The following is an 18098-nucleotide window of genomic DNA, read 5'->3' as shown; positions in this document are numbered from 1 at the left end:
CCCGCAGTGCACCACAGTGGCCAACAGCTGGCGCTCTGAGGCCAGGGAGACTCAGTCTAAATCTTGCCCCCACCATTTTCTAACTCCATCACGTTAGGTTAACTTGGAGCTTTTTCACACATTGTTAAAGGGAATAAATAAGGCAATGCATATACAGTATACAGCCAAGATCTGGCAGAGAGCCATCTGTTAAGAAGTTACTATTATTATTATGCGGACAATTTTTGCCAAGGTAATCACGCACTACGATTCATTCTATTTTCCACAGAGCAATTAGGGGGGGAGTGTCTTCAATAGCATGTCTGTTCTGATTTAGAAAACCTTCTAAAAGTATGTCATGCTTGTTTCAGAGAACAGTTATTCCCAGCTACGATTTATTCGCTAAACTGCCTTTAGTGCTATCCTGGAATTTAGTTCTCTTTTATAAGATATCCTTGATTATCCCCAACAAGTGTTTCTGGAAAAAAGAGTAACTTGTCAAATACTACTCACCCCAGGTCTCCATCCAGATTTTCAAATACTTCACCTCCAACAGTTTCATTATCTGGATTCAAACAGATTTCTATCATATTATAAAGGGCATTTTGGCCCCAGTCACTGTCTTTCCGAGCCTTATTAAAATGTCGAAGGGCATCATTTGGTTCTCCAGTATACCTTGTTAGATGTTTAAAAAAAATTACTTATTGCAATCACTAACTACAAACTTTAAGTCGTTTATAATTTGTTTTGTAAATAAAACTATTATATTTTAAAATACAGAATTTTTAAAATTCAAAGTGTATTCTACTTTAGTCACAATGAGGAAAATAACCTATTATGTAGAATTTATTTGCCAATAAATTTACCAAAGATATAATCCTTTACAGTACTGAAATCCTGGCTCCAGTCTTGCTCTGGAGTTACGTTTCTCAGCCATTAAGAAAAATCTTGGAACATCCTCAAGTTTTCCACATCTTCTTAGGAGATCAATTAAACGAGATAATGTCATATAATTATCTAGAAACAAAGAACATTTCAGTTATGGACATTTTATAGCTTTTGCTTTGATGGTTAAAATCCTACTTCATTAAAGTATACTTTGCTTCAAATGAAGTGCAATTTAAATATAAATTTAAATTTAGTGCCTTAGAGGTTGTAAGTCTCTAAAGAGACTGTACAGGCAATGGATGATTTATCAAATGATAAGGGATGGGTTGGTCTGGTCACAGTGAGAGAATGTTCAATATAGGCAAATCTATAAAAATGTACATTTGTTGTGTCTTACTTTTCAATTGTCATTCCTGGGACCAAAACGTAGAAACAGCCTCTGTATAATCTAAACTCTTTAATGTAAAATTCAGGAGGATCAATTTGACTGCACAGGAGAAGCCTACCTCTGAGACCTGCTTCCCTACTTACTGCAGCTAGGAAGCGGGTGAGAACAGTACACGTTGATGATAATGTTTAGGGTGGGCAATAATTTTACTCCAGACTTGCCTTAAGGTGTACATGTACCTAACACACTCGATACCAGCTTACCCTATTATAACCTTAACATACTAGTCCCAGTATTTTAATCCTATTTTATCTTCTAAGGAAAAAGAACTAGTTATTTAGTCCCAGGTATAATTTCCTGCCAGGTTTCTAGAATGGCTTCTTCTAATTCTATTCAGTTCTTTCTCATCACTAAGATACTAAATTTTGAGAATCATGTTAATACATTTTAAGATAGTGAAAATAATGTATGGACACTTTAGAAAATTTGGAAAAGTACAGAAAAGTATAAAGGAGAAAAAAAATCACTCATATTCCCACCAATTAGAGATTACCATATTTTGGTACTTTTCCTGTCATATATTTATGAGTAAAAAATCAATCTAAATATTTAAATGTAAACAGTGAAATACGTTGCTTACATATATACAAGGCTGAAGTCACACTTGGGGTTCTGATTTTGATTCAACATTATATAGTAAACATTTCCCAATTGTCATTAAATGGACTTCAAAAACACTTTAGTGACTGCACAATATTCTATTATATTGATGGCTCACATTTTATTTCTCTATAGTTGTGTTTTTTATGTATTAATATTTGGGCTCATAAGTTTCAATTAGCACAGGACTCGTAGGGAATTTATAAAAATCCTTATTTATATAAGCTATTCGATTCACTTTGATAGGGTGAATTCCTAGAATTAAAACACACAAACAAAAACTTTTAAAACAAAGTTACCCTGATTCTATTTTCCAAGAAAAGAGAAGATACCATATAATCCAGCACTCCCGCTTCTGGGTATATACCCCCAAGAACTGAAAGCAGGCACCTAATCAAATATTTGTATACCAGTGTTCACAGCAGCATTATTCACAGTAGCCAAAGGTGGAAACAACCCAAATGTCCACCAATGGACGCATGGATAAACAAAACATGATATATACATAAATGGCATATCATTCAACTTGAAAAGGAAATTCTGACACGCTACAACATGGATAACCCTTGAAGACATTATATGAAGTGAAATAAGCCAGACAAAAGAGGACAATACTGTATGATTCCACTTGTATAAGCTATCTAATGGAATCAAATTCATAGAGGCAGAAAGTAGCTGGTGGTTGCCAGGGCCTACAGGGAATGGTGAGTTAGTGTACAGAATTTCAGTTTGGAATGATGAAAAAGTTCTTGAGATGGATCATGGTGATGGTTACACAAAAATGTGAATGTACTTAATGCCACTGAACAATACACTTAAGAATGGCTAACATGGCAAATTTTACATGTTTTAGCAAAATATCATTAAAAAAGGAACCTCTGTAAGCTTTGCATCTACTCTTTTACATGATGTCAAAATAATCCAGGTTGACATCATCATTTGCCTTTTAAAAAATTTTTGTTGATGTATATAGTTGATTTACAATGTTGTGTGAATTTCTGCTGTACAGAAAAGTGATTCAGTTACACGTATATATACTTTTTAAAATATTCTTTTCCATTGTGATTAATCACAGGATACTAAATATAGTTCTTTGTGCTATACAGTAGGACACTGCTGTTTATTCATTCCACATATAATAGCTTACCTCTGCTGACCCCAACCTCCCACTCCATCCCTCCTCCAGCCCCCTCCGCCATGGCAACCACAAATTTGTTCTCTACGTCCTTGAGTCTGTTTTGTAGATAGTTTCGTTTGAGTCATATTTTAGATTCCACATATAAGTGATGTCATACGGTATTTGTCTTTCTCTTTCTGACTTACTTCGCTTAGTATGATAATCTCTAGTTGCATCCCTGTTGCTGCAAATGGCGTTATTTCATTTTTTTATGGCTGAGTAGTATTCCATTGTATATATGTACCATATCTTCTTTATCCATTCCTCTATCAATGGACATTTAAATTGTTTCCATGTTTTGGCTACTGTGAATAGTGCTGCTATGAACACAGGGGTGCATGTTTCTTTTTGGATTAGAGTTTTGTCTGGATATATGCCCAGGAGTGGGATTGCTGGATCATAAAACGTAATTCTATTTTTAATTTTCTCAGGAACCTCCATACTGTTTTCCGTAGTGTCTGTACCAACTTACATTCCCACCAAAAGTGCAGGAGGGTTCCCTTTTCTCCACATCCTCTTCAGCATTTGTTATTTATAGATTTCTTAATGATGGACATTCTGACCAGTGTGAGGTGGTACTTCATTGTAGCTTTGATTTGCATTTCTCTAATAATTAGCGATGTTGAACGTTTTTTCACGTGGCTATTGGCTATTTGTATTTATTCTTTGGAAAAATGTCTATTTAGGTCTTCTATCCATTTTTCAATTGGGTTGTATTTTTATTGTTGAGTTGTATGAGCTGTTTGTATATTTTGGAAATTAAGCCCTTGTTAGTTGTATCATTTGCAAATATTTTCCCCCTTTCTGTGGGCTGTCCTTTTATTTTGTTTATGGTTTCCTTTCCTGTGCAGAAGCTTTACCCTTTCAAAGAACCAGCTCTTGGTTTTACTGATATTTTCTATCTCTTTAATCTCTATCTTATTTCCTTTATGATCTTTATTATTTCCTTCCTTCTGCTGAGTTCAGGTTTTGTTTGTTCTTTTTCTAATTCTTTTAAGTGGTAGGTTCGGCTGTTTAAGATTCTTCTTGTCTTTTGAGGAAGGCCTATATTGCTATAACCTTCCCTCTAAGAAATGCTTTTGCCATACACCATAGATTTTGTATGGTTGTGTTTTCATTGTCATTTGTCTCCAGGTATTTTTAAATTTCCTCTTTGATTTCATTGTTTACCCATTGGTTTTTTAGCAGCATGTTGTTTAGTCTCCATGAAATCGTTTTTTTCTCATTTCTTTTTCTGTGATTTCTAGTTTTATGCCATTGTTGTCAGAAAAAGTGCTTGAGATAATTTCTATACTCTTAAATTTGTTGAGGCCTGTCTTGTGCCCTAATATGTGGTCAATCCTAGAGAATGTTCCATGTGCACTTGAGAAGAATGTGTATTGTTTTTTTGGATGTAATGTCCTGAACATATCAAGTAAGTCTGACTGTTTGACTATATCACTTAGGATCTGTTGCCTTAGTGATTTTCTGTCCAGAAGACCTGTCCATTGATGTGAGTGGGGTGTAAATGTCTCCTACTATTATTGTATTCTTGTCAATTTCTCCCTTTAGTATGTTTTATGTATTTGGGTGCTCCTATATTAAGTACATATATGTTGATGAGTATAAAATCCTCTTCTTGTATTGTTCCTTTTATCATTATATAGTGTCCTTCTTTATCTATCTTTATGGTCTTTGTTCTAATGTCTATTTTGTCTGATATGAGCAATGAAACTCCTGATTTCTTTTTATTTCCATTTGCATGAAATATCTTTTTCCATCCATTCACTTTCAATCTATGTGTGTCCTTTGCCCTAAAGTGGGTCTCTTGTAGGCAGCATATTGTAGGCTCTTGTTTTCCTTATCCAATCTGCTACTGTGTATATCGATTGGAGCACTTGCTCCATTGACATATAAAGTAGTTATTGATAGATACGTATTTATTGCATTTTAACCTTGTTTTCCCATTGATTTTGTATTTCTGCTTGGTCCCTTTTTTTTTGTTTTTCCTTTTGTGGTTTGATTATTTTCTTTTGTATTATACTTATGTTCTCTTCTTTTTGGTTTCTGTGAATCTAGTGCATGTTTTTGACTTGTGGTTACCTTGTTTTTCAAGTATGTTAACCCCATCCTATATCTACTTGCCTTAGACTGGTAGTCATATATGCTCAAACACATTCTAGGAAATGAAAAAAAAATCCACTTTTTCTTACTCTCCTCACCCATCTTTTTACATCTTCATGTTGTTCCTTTTGCTGTTCATTGTGGTTATCATCACTTTCACAGAATTTTTCTGATTTTTTTTTTTTAAATCTGTGTACTGGCTTATTCAGGTGATTTGCTTTCCAGCTGTGATTTTCTCTTTCCTATATATTCTTACTTCTTTTCTATTTAGAGAAGACTTTTCAATATTTCCTTAAGGAAAGGTTTAGTATTGCTGTATTCTTTTAGTTTTTGCTTGTGTGAGAAATTTTTTTTTTACATATCAATAAAGCTGTTCTTATATATATATTTTTTAATTTTTATCTTATATTGGAGTACAGTCAAGTGTTCAGCAAAGTGATTCAGTTATACATACACATGTATCTTTTCCCATTTAGGTTATTAGAGAATACTGAGCAGAGTTCCCTGTGCTATACAGTAGGTCCTTATCTATTTTAAATATAGTAGTGTGTATGTATCAATCCCAAACTCCCAATTTATCCCTTCCCCCCAACCTTTCCCCTTTGGTAACCATAAGTTTGTTTTCTAAGTCTGTGAGTCTGTTTCTGCTTTGTAAATAAGTTCATTTGTATCATTTTTTTTTTGGATTCCGCATACAGTGACATCATATTTGTCTGTTTGACTTACTTCACTTAGTATGATAATCTCCAGGTCCATCCATGTTGCTGCAAACGGCATTACTTTGTTCTTTTTATTGGCTGAGTAATATTCCATTGGATATATGTACTACATCTTCTTTATCCATTCATCTGTTGATGGATGTTTAGGTTGCTTCCATGTCTTGGCTACTGTAAACAGTGTTGCAGTGAACGTTGGGAAGCATGTATCTTTTTGAATTATGGTTTTCTCTGGATATATGCCCAGGAGTGGGATTGCCGGATCATATATATGGTAGCTCTATTTTTAGTTTTTTAAGGAACCTCCATACTATTCTCCATAGTGACTGTATCAATTTACATTGCCACCAACAGTGCAGGAGGGTTCCCTTTCCTCCACGCCCTCTCCAGCATTTATTGTTTACAGACTTTTTGATGATGGCCCTTCTGACTGGTGTAAGGTGATTCCTCATTGTAGTTTTGATTTGCATTTCTCTAATAATCAGTGGTGCTGAGCATCTTTTCACGTGCCTTGTGGCCATCTAAATGTCTTCTTTGGAGAAATGTCTATTTAGGTCTTCTGCCCAATTTTTTGATTGGGTTGTTTGTTTTTTTGCTATTGAGCTGCATGAGGTGTTTGTAGAATTTGGAGATTAATCCCTTGTTAGTCACATCATTTGCAAATATTTTCTCTCATTCTGTGGGTTGTCTTTTTGTTTTGTTTATGGTTTCCTTTGCTGTGCAACAGCTTTTGAGTTTAATTAGGTCCCATTTACTTATTTTTATTTTCATTACTCTAAGGAGGTGGATGAAAAAGATATTGCTCATATTATGCTGAAGAGTGTTCTGCTTGTTTTCCTTGAAGAGTTTTATAGCATCAGGCCTTACATTTAGGTCTTTAATACATTTTAAGTTTATTTTTCAAAAGGGTATTACATGTACCAAAATGTTCACTGAAGCTCTATTTACAACAGCCAGGACAAGGAAGCAACCAAATGTCCACCAACAGATGAATGGATAAAGAAGATGTGGCACATATATACAATGGAATATCACTCAGCCATAAAAAGAAACGAAATTGAGTTATTTGTAGTGAAGTGGATGGACCTAGAGTCTGTCATACAGAGTGAAGTAAGTCAGAAAGAGGAAAACAAATACCATATGCTAACACATATATATGGAATCTAACAACAACAACAAAAAAAAAACGGTCATGAAGAACCTAGGGCCAAGATGGCAATAAAAACACAGACCTACTAGAGAATGCACTTGAGGATATGGGGAGGGGGAAGAGTACGCTGGGACAAAGTGAGAGAGTGGCATGGACATATATACACTACCAAACGTAAAATAACTAGCTAGTGGGAAGCACCGGCATAGCACTGGGAGATCAGCTTGGTGCTTTCTAACGACCTAGAGGGGTGGGATAGGGAGGGTGGGAGGGAGGGAGACACAAGAGAGAAGAGATATGGGGACATATGCATATGTATAACTGATTCACTTTGTTATAAAGCAGACACTAACACACCATTGTAAAGCAATTATACTCCAGTAAAGATGTAAAAGAAAGGGCGTTAAAGAATGTTCTAAGTTCATTCTTTTACATGTAACTGTCCAGTTTTCCCAGCACAATTTACTAAAGAGATGTCTTTTCACCATTGTACAGTCTTGCCTCTTTTGTCATAAGATTAATTGACCATAGGTGCATGGTTTTATTTCTGGGCTTTCTATCCTGATCCATTGATCTATATCTCTGTTTTTGTGCCAGTACCAAACTGTCTTGATGATTGTAGCTTTGTAGAATAGTCTGAAGTCAGGGAACATGATTCCGCCAGCTCCATTTTTCTTTCTGAAGATTACTTTGGCTATTTGGGGTCTTTTTTGTCTCCATACAAATTTAAAATGTTTTGTTCTGTGAAAAATGCCATTGGTAATCTGCTAGGGATTGCAGTGAATCTGTCGACTGCCTTGGGGAGTATAGTCATTGTGATAATATTGTGATCCTTCCAATCCAAGAATATGTTATATCTTTCCATCTGTTTGTGTCATCATTGATTTCTTTCATTGGTGTCTTATAGTTTTCAGAATCACAGGTGTTTTGTCTTCTTAGGTAGGTTTATTCCTGAGTATTTTATTATTTTTGATGTGATGGTAAATGGGATTGTTTCTTCAATTTCTCTTTCTGATCTTTCGTTTTTAGTGTATGGGAATGCAAGAGGTTTCTGTGTATTAATTTTGTATCCTGCAACTGAATTCATTGATGGATTCCAGTAGTTTTCTAGTGGTATCTTTAGAATTTTCTATGTAGAGTATCATGTCATCTGGAAACAGTGAGTTTTACTTCTTTTCCAATTTGCTTCTGATTGCCACAGCTAGGACTTCCAAAACTATGTTGAATAAAAGTGGCAAGAGAGGACATCCTTATCTTGTTCCTGATCTTAGAGGAAATGCTTTCAGTTTTTCACCGTTGAGTATGATGTTAGCTGTGGGTCTGTCATATATGGCCTTTATTATGCTGAGGTATGTTCCCTCTACTCCCACTTTCTGGAGAGTTTTTATCATAAATTGGTGTTGAATTTTGTCAAAAGCTTTTTCTACATTTATTGAGACGATGATATGGTTTTTACTCTTGTTTGCTGACATGGTGTATCACGCTGATTTGCGGACACTGAAAAATGCTTCCATCCCTGCGATAAATCCCACTTGATCACAGTGCATGATCCTTTTAATATATTCTTGGATTTGGTTTGCTAGTATTTTGTTAAGTATTTTTGCATCTGTGTTCATCACTAATACTGGCCTGCAGTTTTCTTTTCTTTCTAGTGTCTTTGTCTGGTTTTGGTATCAGAATGATGGCAGCCTCATAAAATGAGTTTGGGAGCGTTCCTTCCTCTGCAGTATTTTGGAATACTTTCAGAAGGATAGGTGTTAAGTCTTCTCTAAATGTTTGATAGAATTCACCTGTGAAGCCATCTGGTCCTGCACTTTCGTTTGTTGTAAGTTTTTTGATCACAACTTCAATTTCAGTACTTGTGATTGGTCTATTCATATTTGCAATTTCTTCCTGATTCAGTATTGGGGGATTGTATCTTTCTAAGAGTTTATCATTTCTTCCAGGTTGTCCATTTTGTTGGCATATAGTTGCTTGTAGTGTCTCTAATGATCCTTTGTATTTCTATGGTGTCCGTTGTAATTTCTCCTTTTTCATTTCTAATTTTATTGATTTGCATCCTCTCCCTTTTTTTCTTAATGAGTCTGGCTAAAGGTTTATCAATTTTGTTTATCTTTTCAGAGAACCATCTTTTCGTTTCATTGATCTTTTCTATTATTTTTTTCAACTCTATTTCATTTATTTCTGCTCTGATCTTTATGATTTCTTTCCTTCTACTAACTTTAGGTTTTGTTTGCTCTTCTTTCTCTAGTTGCTTTAGATGTAAGGTTAGGTTGTTTATTTGAGCTTTTTCTTGTTTGCTGAGGTAAGCTTGCATTGCTATAACTTCCCTCTCAGTACTGCTTTTTCTGTGTCCCATAGGTTTTGGATCATTGTGCTTTTGTCGACATTTGTCTCTAGGTATTTCTTGATTTCCTCTTTGATTTCTTCAGTGATCCCCTGCTTCTTTAGTAGCATATTGTTTAAGCTCCATGTGTTTTTGTTTTTTACAGTTTTTTCTTGTAGTTGATTTCTAATCTCATAGCATTGTGGTTGAAAAGATGCTTGATATGATTTCCATTTTCTTAAATTAACCGCGGCTTGCTTTGAGGCCCAGCATGTGATCAGTCCTGGAGAATGTTCCATGTGCACTTGAGAAGAATGTGTATTCTGCTGCTTTTGGATGTAATGCTCTATAAATATAAGTTCACCTGGTCTAATGTGTCATTTAAGGCCTGTGTTTCCTTGTTGATTTTTTTGTCTGGATGATCTGTCCACTGATGAAAGTTGGGTGTTAAAGTCCCCCACTATTATTGTGTTACTGTCGATTTCTCCTTTTATGGCTGTTACTATTTGCCTTATATATTGCAGTGCTTCTATGTTAGGTGCATATATATTTAAAATTGTTGCATCTTTTTCTTGGATTGATCCCTTGATCATTATGTAATGTCCTTCTCTGTCTCTTGTAACACTCTTTATTTTAAAGTCTATTTTGTCTGATATGAGTACTGCTACTCCAGCTTTCTTTAAATTTCCATTTGCATGGAATACCTTCTTCCATCCCCTTTCAGTCTGTATGTGTCTCTAGACCTGAAGTGGGTCTCTTGTAGACAGCATATATACACAAGTCTTATTTTTATACACATTCAGCCAGTCTATGTCTTTCATTTACATTTAAGGTAATCATCGATATATATGTCCTGTTACCATTTTGTTAACTGGTTTGGATTTGTTTTTGTAGGTCTTTTCTTCTTCCCTTCCTCTTTTGTTCTCTTCTCTTGTGATTTGATGACTAACTTTAGTGCTGTGTTTGGATTCCTTTTTCTTTTCTGTGTATCTATTGTGGATTTTCAGTATATGGTTACCATGAAGTGTTTTTTTTTTTCTTTAAAGATTTTTTGATGTGGACCAATTTTAAAGTCTTTATTGAATTTTGTTACATTGCTTCTGTTTTATATTTTGATCTTTTGGCCCCAAGGCATCTGGGATCTCAGCTCCCTGACCAGGGATCAAACCTGCACCCCCTGCATTGGAAGGCGAAGTCTTAATCACTGTACCACCACAGGGAAGTCCCTATCATGAGGTTTTGATATAGCAGTCTATGTATAAATAAGATTGTTTTAAGTTGCTGGTCTTTTAATTTTAAATGCATTTTCAGTATCCTGTATTTGTACTCTCCTCTTCTCATGATTGCTGGTTTTGATGTCATATTTATGTGTGGATGATTTTCTACCTCTGTGCTTCCTGTACTGGGTTATCTGTTTCCTTCTTTAGGTTTGGGAAGTTTTCTGCTATAATTTCTTCAAATGCATTTTCCATCCCCTATTCTCTTTCTTCCCCTCCTGGAATCCCTATTATGCATAAATTTGCATGGTTTATATTATCCCATAGGTCTCTTATATTGTTTTCATTTGGCTTTCTGTCTTCTGTCCTGATTGGGTGATTTCCATTACTCTATCTTCCAGGTCACTTATTCATTCTTCTGCATTATTTCTTCTGCTATTCATTGCCTTTAGTTCAGTCTTTGTCTTGACAAATGAGTTTTCTAATTTTTCTTGGTTCCTCTTTATAGTTTCTAGTTCCTTTTTACAGTACTCTGCATTTCTTTCGACAGCCTTTCTTAATTCCTTCAGTATTTTCATTATCTCCTTTTTGAAACTGGTGTCTATTAGACTGAAGAGATCTGCTTCATTGTTTGTTCTTTCAGGGGAATTCTCTTGGTCTTTTAACTGGGAGTGGTTCCTCTGCTTCTTCATTTTATTTATATTATTTCTCTTATTCTGTGAGTTTAGGAGAAACAGTTGTCTGTTGTGGTCTTGGAGGGCTATTTATATGTGGGAGCATCCCTGTGTAGCTCGTGTGGGTTTAATATTTTTGGCGCAAGGGCTGTTTTTAGTATGGATGCCTGTCGCCGCTTTCCTCAGTATGTGCTGGTCATTATCCCCTTGAAGGGGGTGCACAGATGCAGCAGCTGGTGCCTGGCCTGTGGGGTTTTCAGCAGTGGTGGCAGCTCACGTGCATCCCTGGAGCACACAACGGGAGCAGAGGTGGCTCACGACTGCTCCTGGAGTCCAGCAGGGTGGAGTTGGTGGCTTGAGACCACTCCTCAAGTACAGGGGCGGTAGCGGCTCACAGTTGGTCCTGAAGCCTAGGGGACAGTGGTGGCTCACAATTGCTTTTGGAGCTCATGCAGGCTGTGTCTTGCCACCTGAGAGCTCACACAGGAAAAAAAGCTGTAATGGCGGGCCCCACCCCTCCCCTTGCACACCACCCACACGACGGCACCTGGCCTCTAAGGCAGCCCAGGCTTCCTGTGCGTACACCCGCGGGTGCAGCTACACCAGACTCCAGCCTCTTCAGGGAGTTTCCATGCAGCCCACCCCAGTCCTCTCCCCGGGTCTGATCTCTGAAGCCTGAGCTTCTGCACCCAGCCCCCACCAGCACCAGCAGATGTGTGTTTCAGGTTGGGGAGTGCAGAGTGGTGGCACTGACCATCTGTGCAGGTCTCTCTCCATTCTGGCTGCTGCAAACCGGTTGCTGCATTCTCCTCTGAGGCTCAGAAGCGCCCCCTCTGTAACTGCTGATCTCCCCATCAGGGGACTTCCCTGGGTGCAGGAACCTTTCCTCTTTCATAGCTCCCTTCCAGGGGAGCAGTTCCCATCCCCAATTCCTTTCTCACTTTCTTTTTTTCTTCCTTTTTAATGTTGTCCTACCTGGTTATGTGGAGATTTTCCTGCCCTTTCAGAGGTCTGAGGTCTTCTGCTAGCATGCAGTAGATATTCAGTGAGAATCATTCCACATGTAGAGGTATTTTTGATGCATTCGTGGGAGGAGATGAGCTTCACATTCTACTACTCCACCATCTTGATTGCTCCCCCCCACCATTTGCCTTTCTTGACCCATAATCTTGGGTTTCAAAATGTTGTTCTGTCTGCCTTCTGCTATCACTAAAAAGAGGAGCGCGATCAGAGTATGGTTTCAGAAAGAGGATTCGAATATTGGTCTTTTATGCAAATTCCAGCACATTACTCAAATTCTCTGAGTCTAGAATCACTTACTTTCTTAAAACAGGATTATAATATTGACCTTCAGAGTGCCATGGAAACCAAATAAAAGCATGAAAGAGCTTTAAAACTATAAACGTCAATAGTAATATCTATAATGCCAAATATTTTGTTAAGAACTAGGATGACTACCCTATAATGAAGCCACAGAATCTAGAAGCTAAATTGGATTAGACAGGAAGTAAAGGTTGAAATTTCTGGCCCCCAATTGTTTGTATGATTTTGCTAATGTGTGTGATATATAATATTACTGATATTATCTAAAGTCAACCTTGGGAGGCCAGTTTCTTGAATAATTATCACCTTACAATATTACTGAAATGCATTCATTATTAGTTGAAGTTATAATTACCACTGATAGGTTAGATTACATTAACTTGTCTTTTGGTTAACCATGAAATCTGACAGAAGGCAAATTTCTGCACTTAAGAAATGTGTCGAAAGCTAAAATGTATCATATTCTGAAAAGTTAGTTCATGTTTATTAATGAACAGTGAGAAAACATCAAGAAAAACCATAATGTGATGTGATTAGGCATGAAGTGCTATGGAATTACAATGCACAGAATTCCTAACTTTGCCTGGGGGAGGCAGAAGAGGTTTCACAGAGGATCAGACTTTTGAGTCTTGTTAGGCAGACAAAGGCATTCCAAGGGCAGGTGGCATGTGCAAAGACAGGGCTGAGAAGAGCATGGAGAGTGCTAGATGCTGAAGTAGAGGAAGAGGGATAAGAAATATGGATGGAAGGGTAATCCTGGGGTGTATTATTATCAAAATAATGCTGTAGTTTAGACTTTACCCTGGAAAGTCATCCTAAATTTTAAGCAGAGGGCTAGTTTTCGATTTTTTAGAATTAATATGATAGTTCCTACAATGGCCTGGAACAGCAAGAGACTAGAGGCTGGAAGATCAGCTGGGAAACTGCACTAGTCCGGGTGAGAGGTAATAAAGTTCTTCATTAGAGTGGTAAGCTAGGAGAAGATGGACAGGATGTGATAGTTAGTTATTCAGCAGAGAGAACTGATAGGACTTGTTAACCAATTAGTGTGAGGGAAGGGGAGAACTCAGGATGATTTGGAGATTCTGAGAGAGAAAAGGTTTGTAATCTGTCAAGAGAGCAGTAATTAGATCTATATGGAGAATTTTCTACTAGCTAGGTTAAGTCAAATTAGATAGTACATTTCTGAAGTAAACTCAAACACAGCCTTAAAGTATAAGATGTGCTACTGAGGATGACCTATATAACACATGACAAAGTAAGTATAGATGCACAGATTTTAGAATAATTCTGAAAAAATTGACTAGTGGATAAGTTTATAAAATCCTATTAGGAATAAAGCATAGAATGCAAGATTAAAAACAAAATATCACATAGACAATAAAAATGTGCTTAAAACTTTGTATTTTTAAACAACTTGGTATTTCACAGTCATTCATTGAGCCATCCAACCAGTAAACAATTACTTTGCACCATCTATGTACCTGGAAATATACCTGATGCTGGTGGTTGTATGTTGTTTGGTATTTCTGGAGTACTAGGTCGTTCTACTGAATTTATAAATAAATAATTCACTTTATATTTGTTTTTAAGTAGACAGTCCAGAGCACCACTATTATGTATTTGGAAAAAGTGCTGGGGCCAAGTAACCTGGGTGATACAAAAGTCACGTGACAGATGAGGGGCTTCCTCAAATCTTACATGCAAGGGCACTGTTGACACCAATGGCTTAAACATATTCACAAGGAAAGAGGTCTGTTTTTTAAAGAAACCAGGTTGGATCACTGACTCAGAGGGTGCAAGGGCACTGTTGACACCAATGGCTTAAACATATTCACAAGGAAAGAGGTCTGTTTTTTAAAGAAACCAGGTTGGATCACTGACTCAGAGGGAAATGCTGCAATACGGGAACAGCTTGAGATAGTCAGAATGAAAATATTACATGCATTACCTTAAACAGTAGTTCAGAGAAGGAAAAAAAAAACAAAACAGAGTATAGAAACCAAGAGAGAAGCCATGGCAGGAAGACAACTTAGGCCTGAAGAAAGTATGAGTAAGGTTTGGGCAAATGAAGTGGGAGGATGGCCCATATTTTAGACTTGGAGTAAGCAGAAAAGGTAAGAAGTTAAAGGAATTAAGAGCAGTCTTTCAAATAACATCTGAATATGAGCTGGAGCAGACAGTGTGAGAAACGACATGACCTGAGGAAGTCCAAAGGTGGGAGACAATCTTAAAAGATGATAAAAATAATGAGAAATTAAAAGTGTTGACATCACCATAAGAACAAGATTTTTTCCTTCTAATCTTTGCCCTAACTAGGAATTAGGAATGTTTTATTTGTAAGCAGGAGGGACTGTTCTATAAATTCAAACCTTCAGCGAGTGACAGCATTAGTAAGTGGAACAAGTCGAGTGTATCTGGTTCTCTGAGCTGCCCTCCTTGAGGCATGCCCACCTCTGTGTGCACGCTGCCCCACCCAGGCAGCTCTGACTGCCCATGGCATCTTCCTGAGACAAGGCACAGGGGTTGGAAGAACTGAACGACCACTCGAGGACTTCCTCTGAGATCACAAACTCTTCTCAGCCAGTACTTTGACACATAAGTAACATACATTCCCTTCCCTTCCCCCTTTCTCCCATCTCCCTTTTTTCCTTTTCTCCTCCCACTCTTCTATTCATCCAATATTTATACTCAGCCAGATACTGTTCTACATCTTCATAGCAGTGAAGACCCAGTTCCTGGCCACTTGATGCTTATGATCTATTATTTACAATTTTTGTTTTGCTTTCTTTTACAAATGCAATATAAAACAAAGGACTGAGAACAGGATAAGAGGATGGAGGGCAATGAGGTGTTATTGACATAGGATGGCTGGGGAAGGGCACCCTCAGGAAGAGGCAGCATGAGAGCAAAGTTCTGAGTGGAATAAAGCAGGACATACTCCAAGAAGAGGGAACAGCAACTGGAGAGTCTCAAGGAACTAACCTGCCTGGGCTGTTGCTTACCTAATATCTACTATCCCTTCCTTTTTCACTATCAGAGTTCTGATTTTATTCTACGTGGCACTGTGTTCAGCTAGAAGATGACATTTCCCACTCTGTTTTGCAGCTACAGAGGTGCTTCTAGAAAGGGTTTTTTTTTTTTTTTAAAGAAAGAAAAGATGACTCACTGAGGAGGTATGCCCTTTGGCCCACCTCCACCTTCCCCATCCAGGAACATCAATGCCTAGAGCTGCAGCGGTCATCTCGGACGTGATACTTAAAATGGAAGTTTGGCTAATGATGGTAGAAGAAAAAGACAGAAGGACTCAGACTTCCTGATGATACCGTGGAATCTCTGGGCCATTCCCGGCACAATCTACTTTAAATTTCTTTAACATAAGAGAAAAATAAAAGCCATAATTATTTAGGCCACTAGAGTATGGGGGGGGAGGATAACCACTACTTTCAGCTGAAAGCATTTCTAAACTATTTGGAGGCAAGGCGTAGAAACAGAGGTGAGTTGTGAGAATACTGCAGTAATCTGTGTGAGAAATGACCAGGGTGGCAGCAGTAGAGGTGGTAAAAGTGATGGGATTCTAGACATATTTTGAAGGTAGAGCTAACAGGGATTTGCTGACAGACTGGACGTGGTATATGAGAAGAAAGATGAGACAAAGGTAACTAGAAGGTTTGGGACTGGAGTAAATGGATAAATGGTAATGCCATTTACTGAAATGAGAAAAAGAGAAGGAGTAGATCTGGAGGGAAGGAAAAGATCCAGTATTGTGTTTTGGACAGGTTAAGCTGGACAGCCTCCTAGGCAGCTGAGTGGGAATGCAAATAGGCAGTGGTGTAGATGAGTCGGGACTGGACACTGGACGTAAAGCCGGGGGCCTGGATGAAGTCACCTAGAGCAGTGACGGTATTAAAGGGGAAAACGTTTGAGAAATGGTGTCTAGAACACTCTGACATTTAAAGGTCATAAAGAGAAGACAGATCTAACAAAGGAGGGTGAAACAGAGCGGTCAGCTGGGAAAACACCAGGTAAGCCCAGCATCCCGGAAGACAAGTCAAGGACATCCTTCATGAAGGAGGAGGTAAGCTGTGCTAAGTACATTGTCAGGCCCAGAAAGCAGAGAACTGAGAATCAGACCTGGGTCTGGCAGCACGGAGGGCACTGGCCACCCTGCAGAAGCAGCCTCCCTGGAGTGCAGGAGTGGAGGAGACAGTGAAGACAGAAATTCTTCAGAGGAAATTTGCTACAGTGGAAAGTGGAGCTGTAATTGGAAGGGGAGAGTAACTGGAGACTTAAGAGCTAGATTTTATTTACTAATGTCCTTAAAGTGGGCAGGTGTCACAGCATATTTATATGCTGACTGGCAAGAAGATGATGGTACAGGAGAGACAGAACAGCAGAAGTAAAGCCCTTCAGGAGGGGAGGGGAGGCATCCAGTGCCCACAGGGAGCAGCTGTTGCAGGTGGGGTGGCAGACCTGGGGAGCAGGCCGACCTGGGGACAGGAAGAGGGAGATGTTCTCTTCCAGGTGCTCACGTTTTCTCAATGAGGTAGGAGGCAAGGTTTCTAGCTGAGGACAAGAAGAGGGGAAAGGGGAAAGGGTGTCAGAGGTTTGTGGAGAGGAGAAAGTATAAAAGGGGGATGGAGTGAGTGAATTCATTAGACAAGTACAGTAGGATTGCCAGGCAGAATCTGAGGGCCCATCTGGGGTCTCTGGTCATGATTTAAAGTGAAACCAGTCACTTTAATGACCAGTCATTTTTCTTATAACCATTTCAGCTGCTCAAGGGCAGGTGTGGAATAAGCAGCATAACAGCCAAAAAGAAGAGAAAGGGAGTTGACTGCATTACAAGGTATAATCAGTGGATATTTACCTGGTTTTCGTTCTAAAAGCTGTTGTAAATGAAACACGGCTCGTTCGTAGTCCTGTTTTCTGAACATGAGATCTGCCATCATCTATAAAGGTAAACGTTGGTTCTAAAAATATTGCCATATATTTTACAAAGCATAGTATTCCTATCAAGATTGGTTGCTATGAAAACACATATGAGAAACATGAGGAGGGCAAAGTTTTATAAAACGGAGCCATTTAAAAGTCAAGTACACCTTAAGCAGATTAGCACTGAGATCAGTATAACAGAAGATAATCAAGGATGTGAAACATTTCTGTTTGCAAAAACTGTATTTTTAGCATAAAATATGTTTCAAGTAGTTATTCTAAAAACAGAAACTTGAAGGGAACTGCACACTCTCTGTGTCTCACTTGGCTAAAATAACGAGAAGATCTTAAAAGAAAACGCAGAACATTCTGAAACCTTAAGTATTTCAAAGGAATTTAAAATGAGCAGGTGCTTTAAAAGGGAGAGGTCTTATTTTTCTTTTCAGTTACACTGACTCATTTGTAAAATTATTAAATGAACCTCACAAACTGTCATCTATGTAGCTGTTTGAAAAGCTACCAAAAACCTCAACCCAGGTAAAAATGAGAAAGAAAAGCAAAA

General features: G+C 37.9%; 1 protein-coding gene across 1 annotated transcript in view; it reads right to left on the bottom strand.

The window, feature by feature from the left end:
- Nucleotides 1-18098, bottom strand: part of TTC21B (tetratricopeptide repeat domain 21B) — an 86227-nt gene that overhangs the window by 15572 nt on the left and 52557 nt on the right. Inside the window, exons 22-24 of the mRNA XM_029225002.1 lie at nt 17472-17553; nt 846-996; nt 493-654 (exon numbers count right to left, since the gene is read on the bottom strand). Of these exons, the coding sequence (XP_029080835.1) occupies nt 493-654; nt 846-996; nt 17472-17553 (395 nt within the window). The remainder of the gene's footprint in view (nt 1-492; nt 655-845; nt 997-17471; nt 17554-18098) is intronic.

This window comes from Monodon monoceros, unplaced genomic scaffold (assembly GCF_005190385.1).
Source record: "Monodon monoceros isolate NGI ecotype Baffin Bay Population unplaced genomic scaffold, NGI_Narwhal_1 Super_Scaffold_16, whole genome shotgun sequence".
Lineage (NCBI taxonomy): Eukaryota > Metazoa > Chordata > Mammalia > Artiodactyla > Monodontidae > Monodon > Monodon monoceros.
This window is presented reverse-complemented; position numbering and strand designations above follow the sequence as displayed.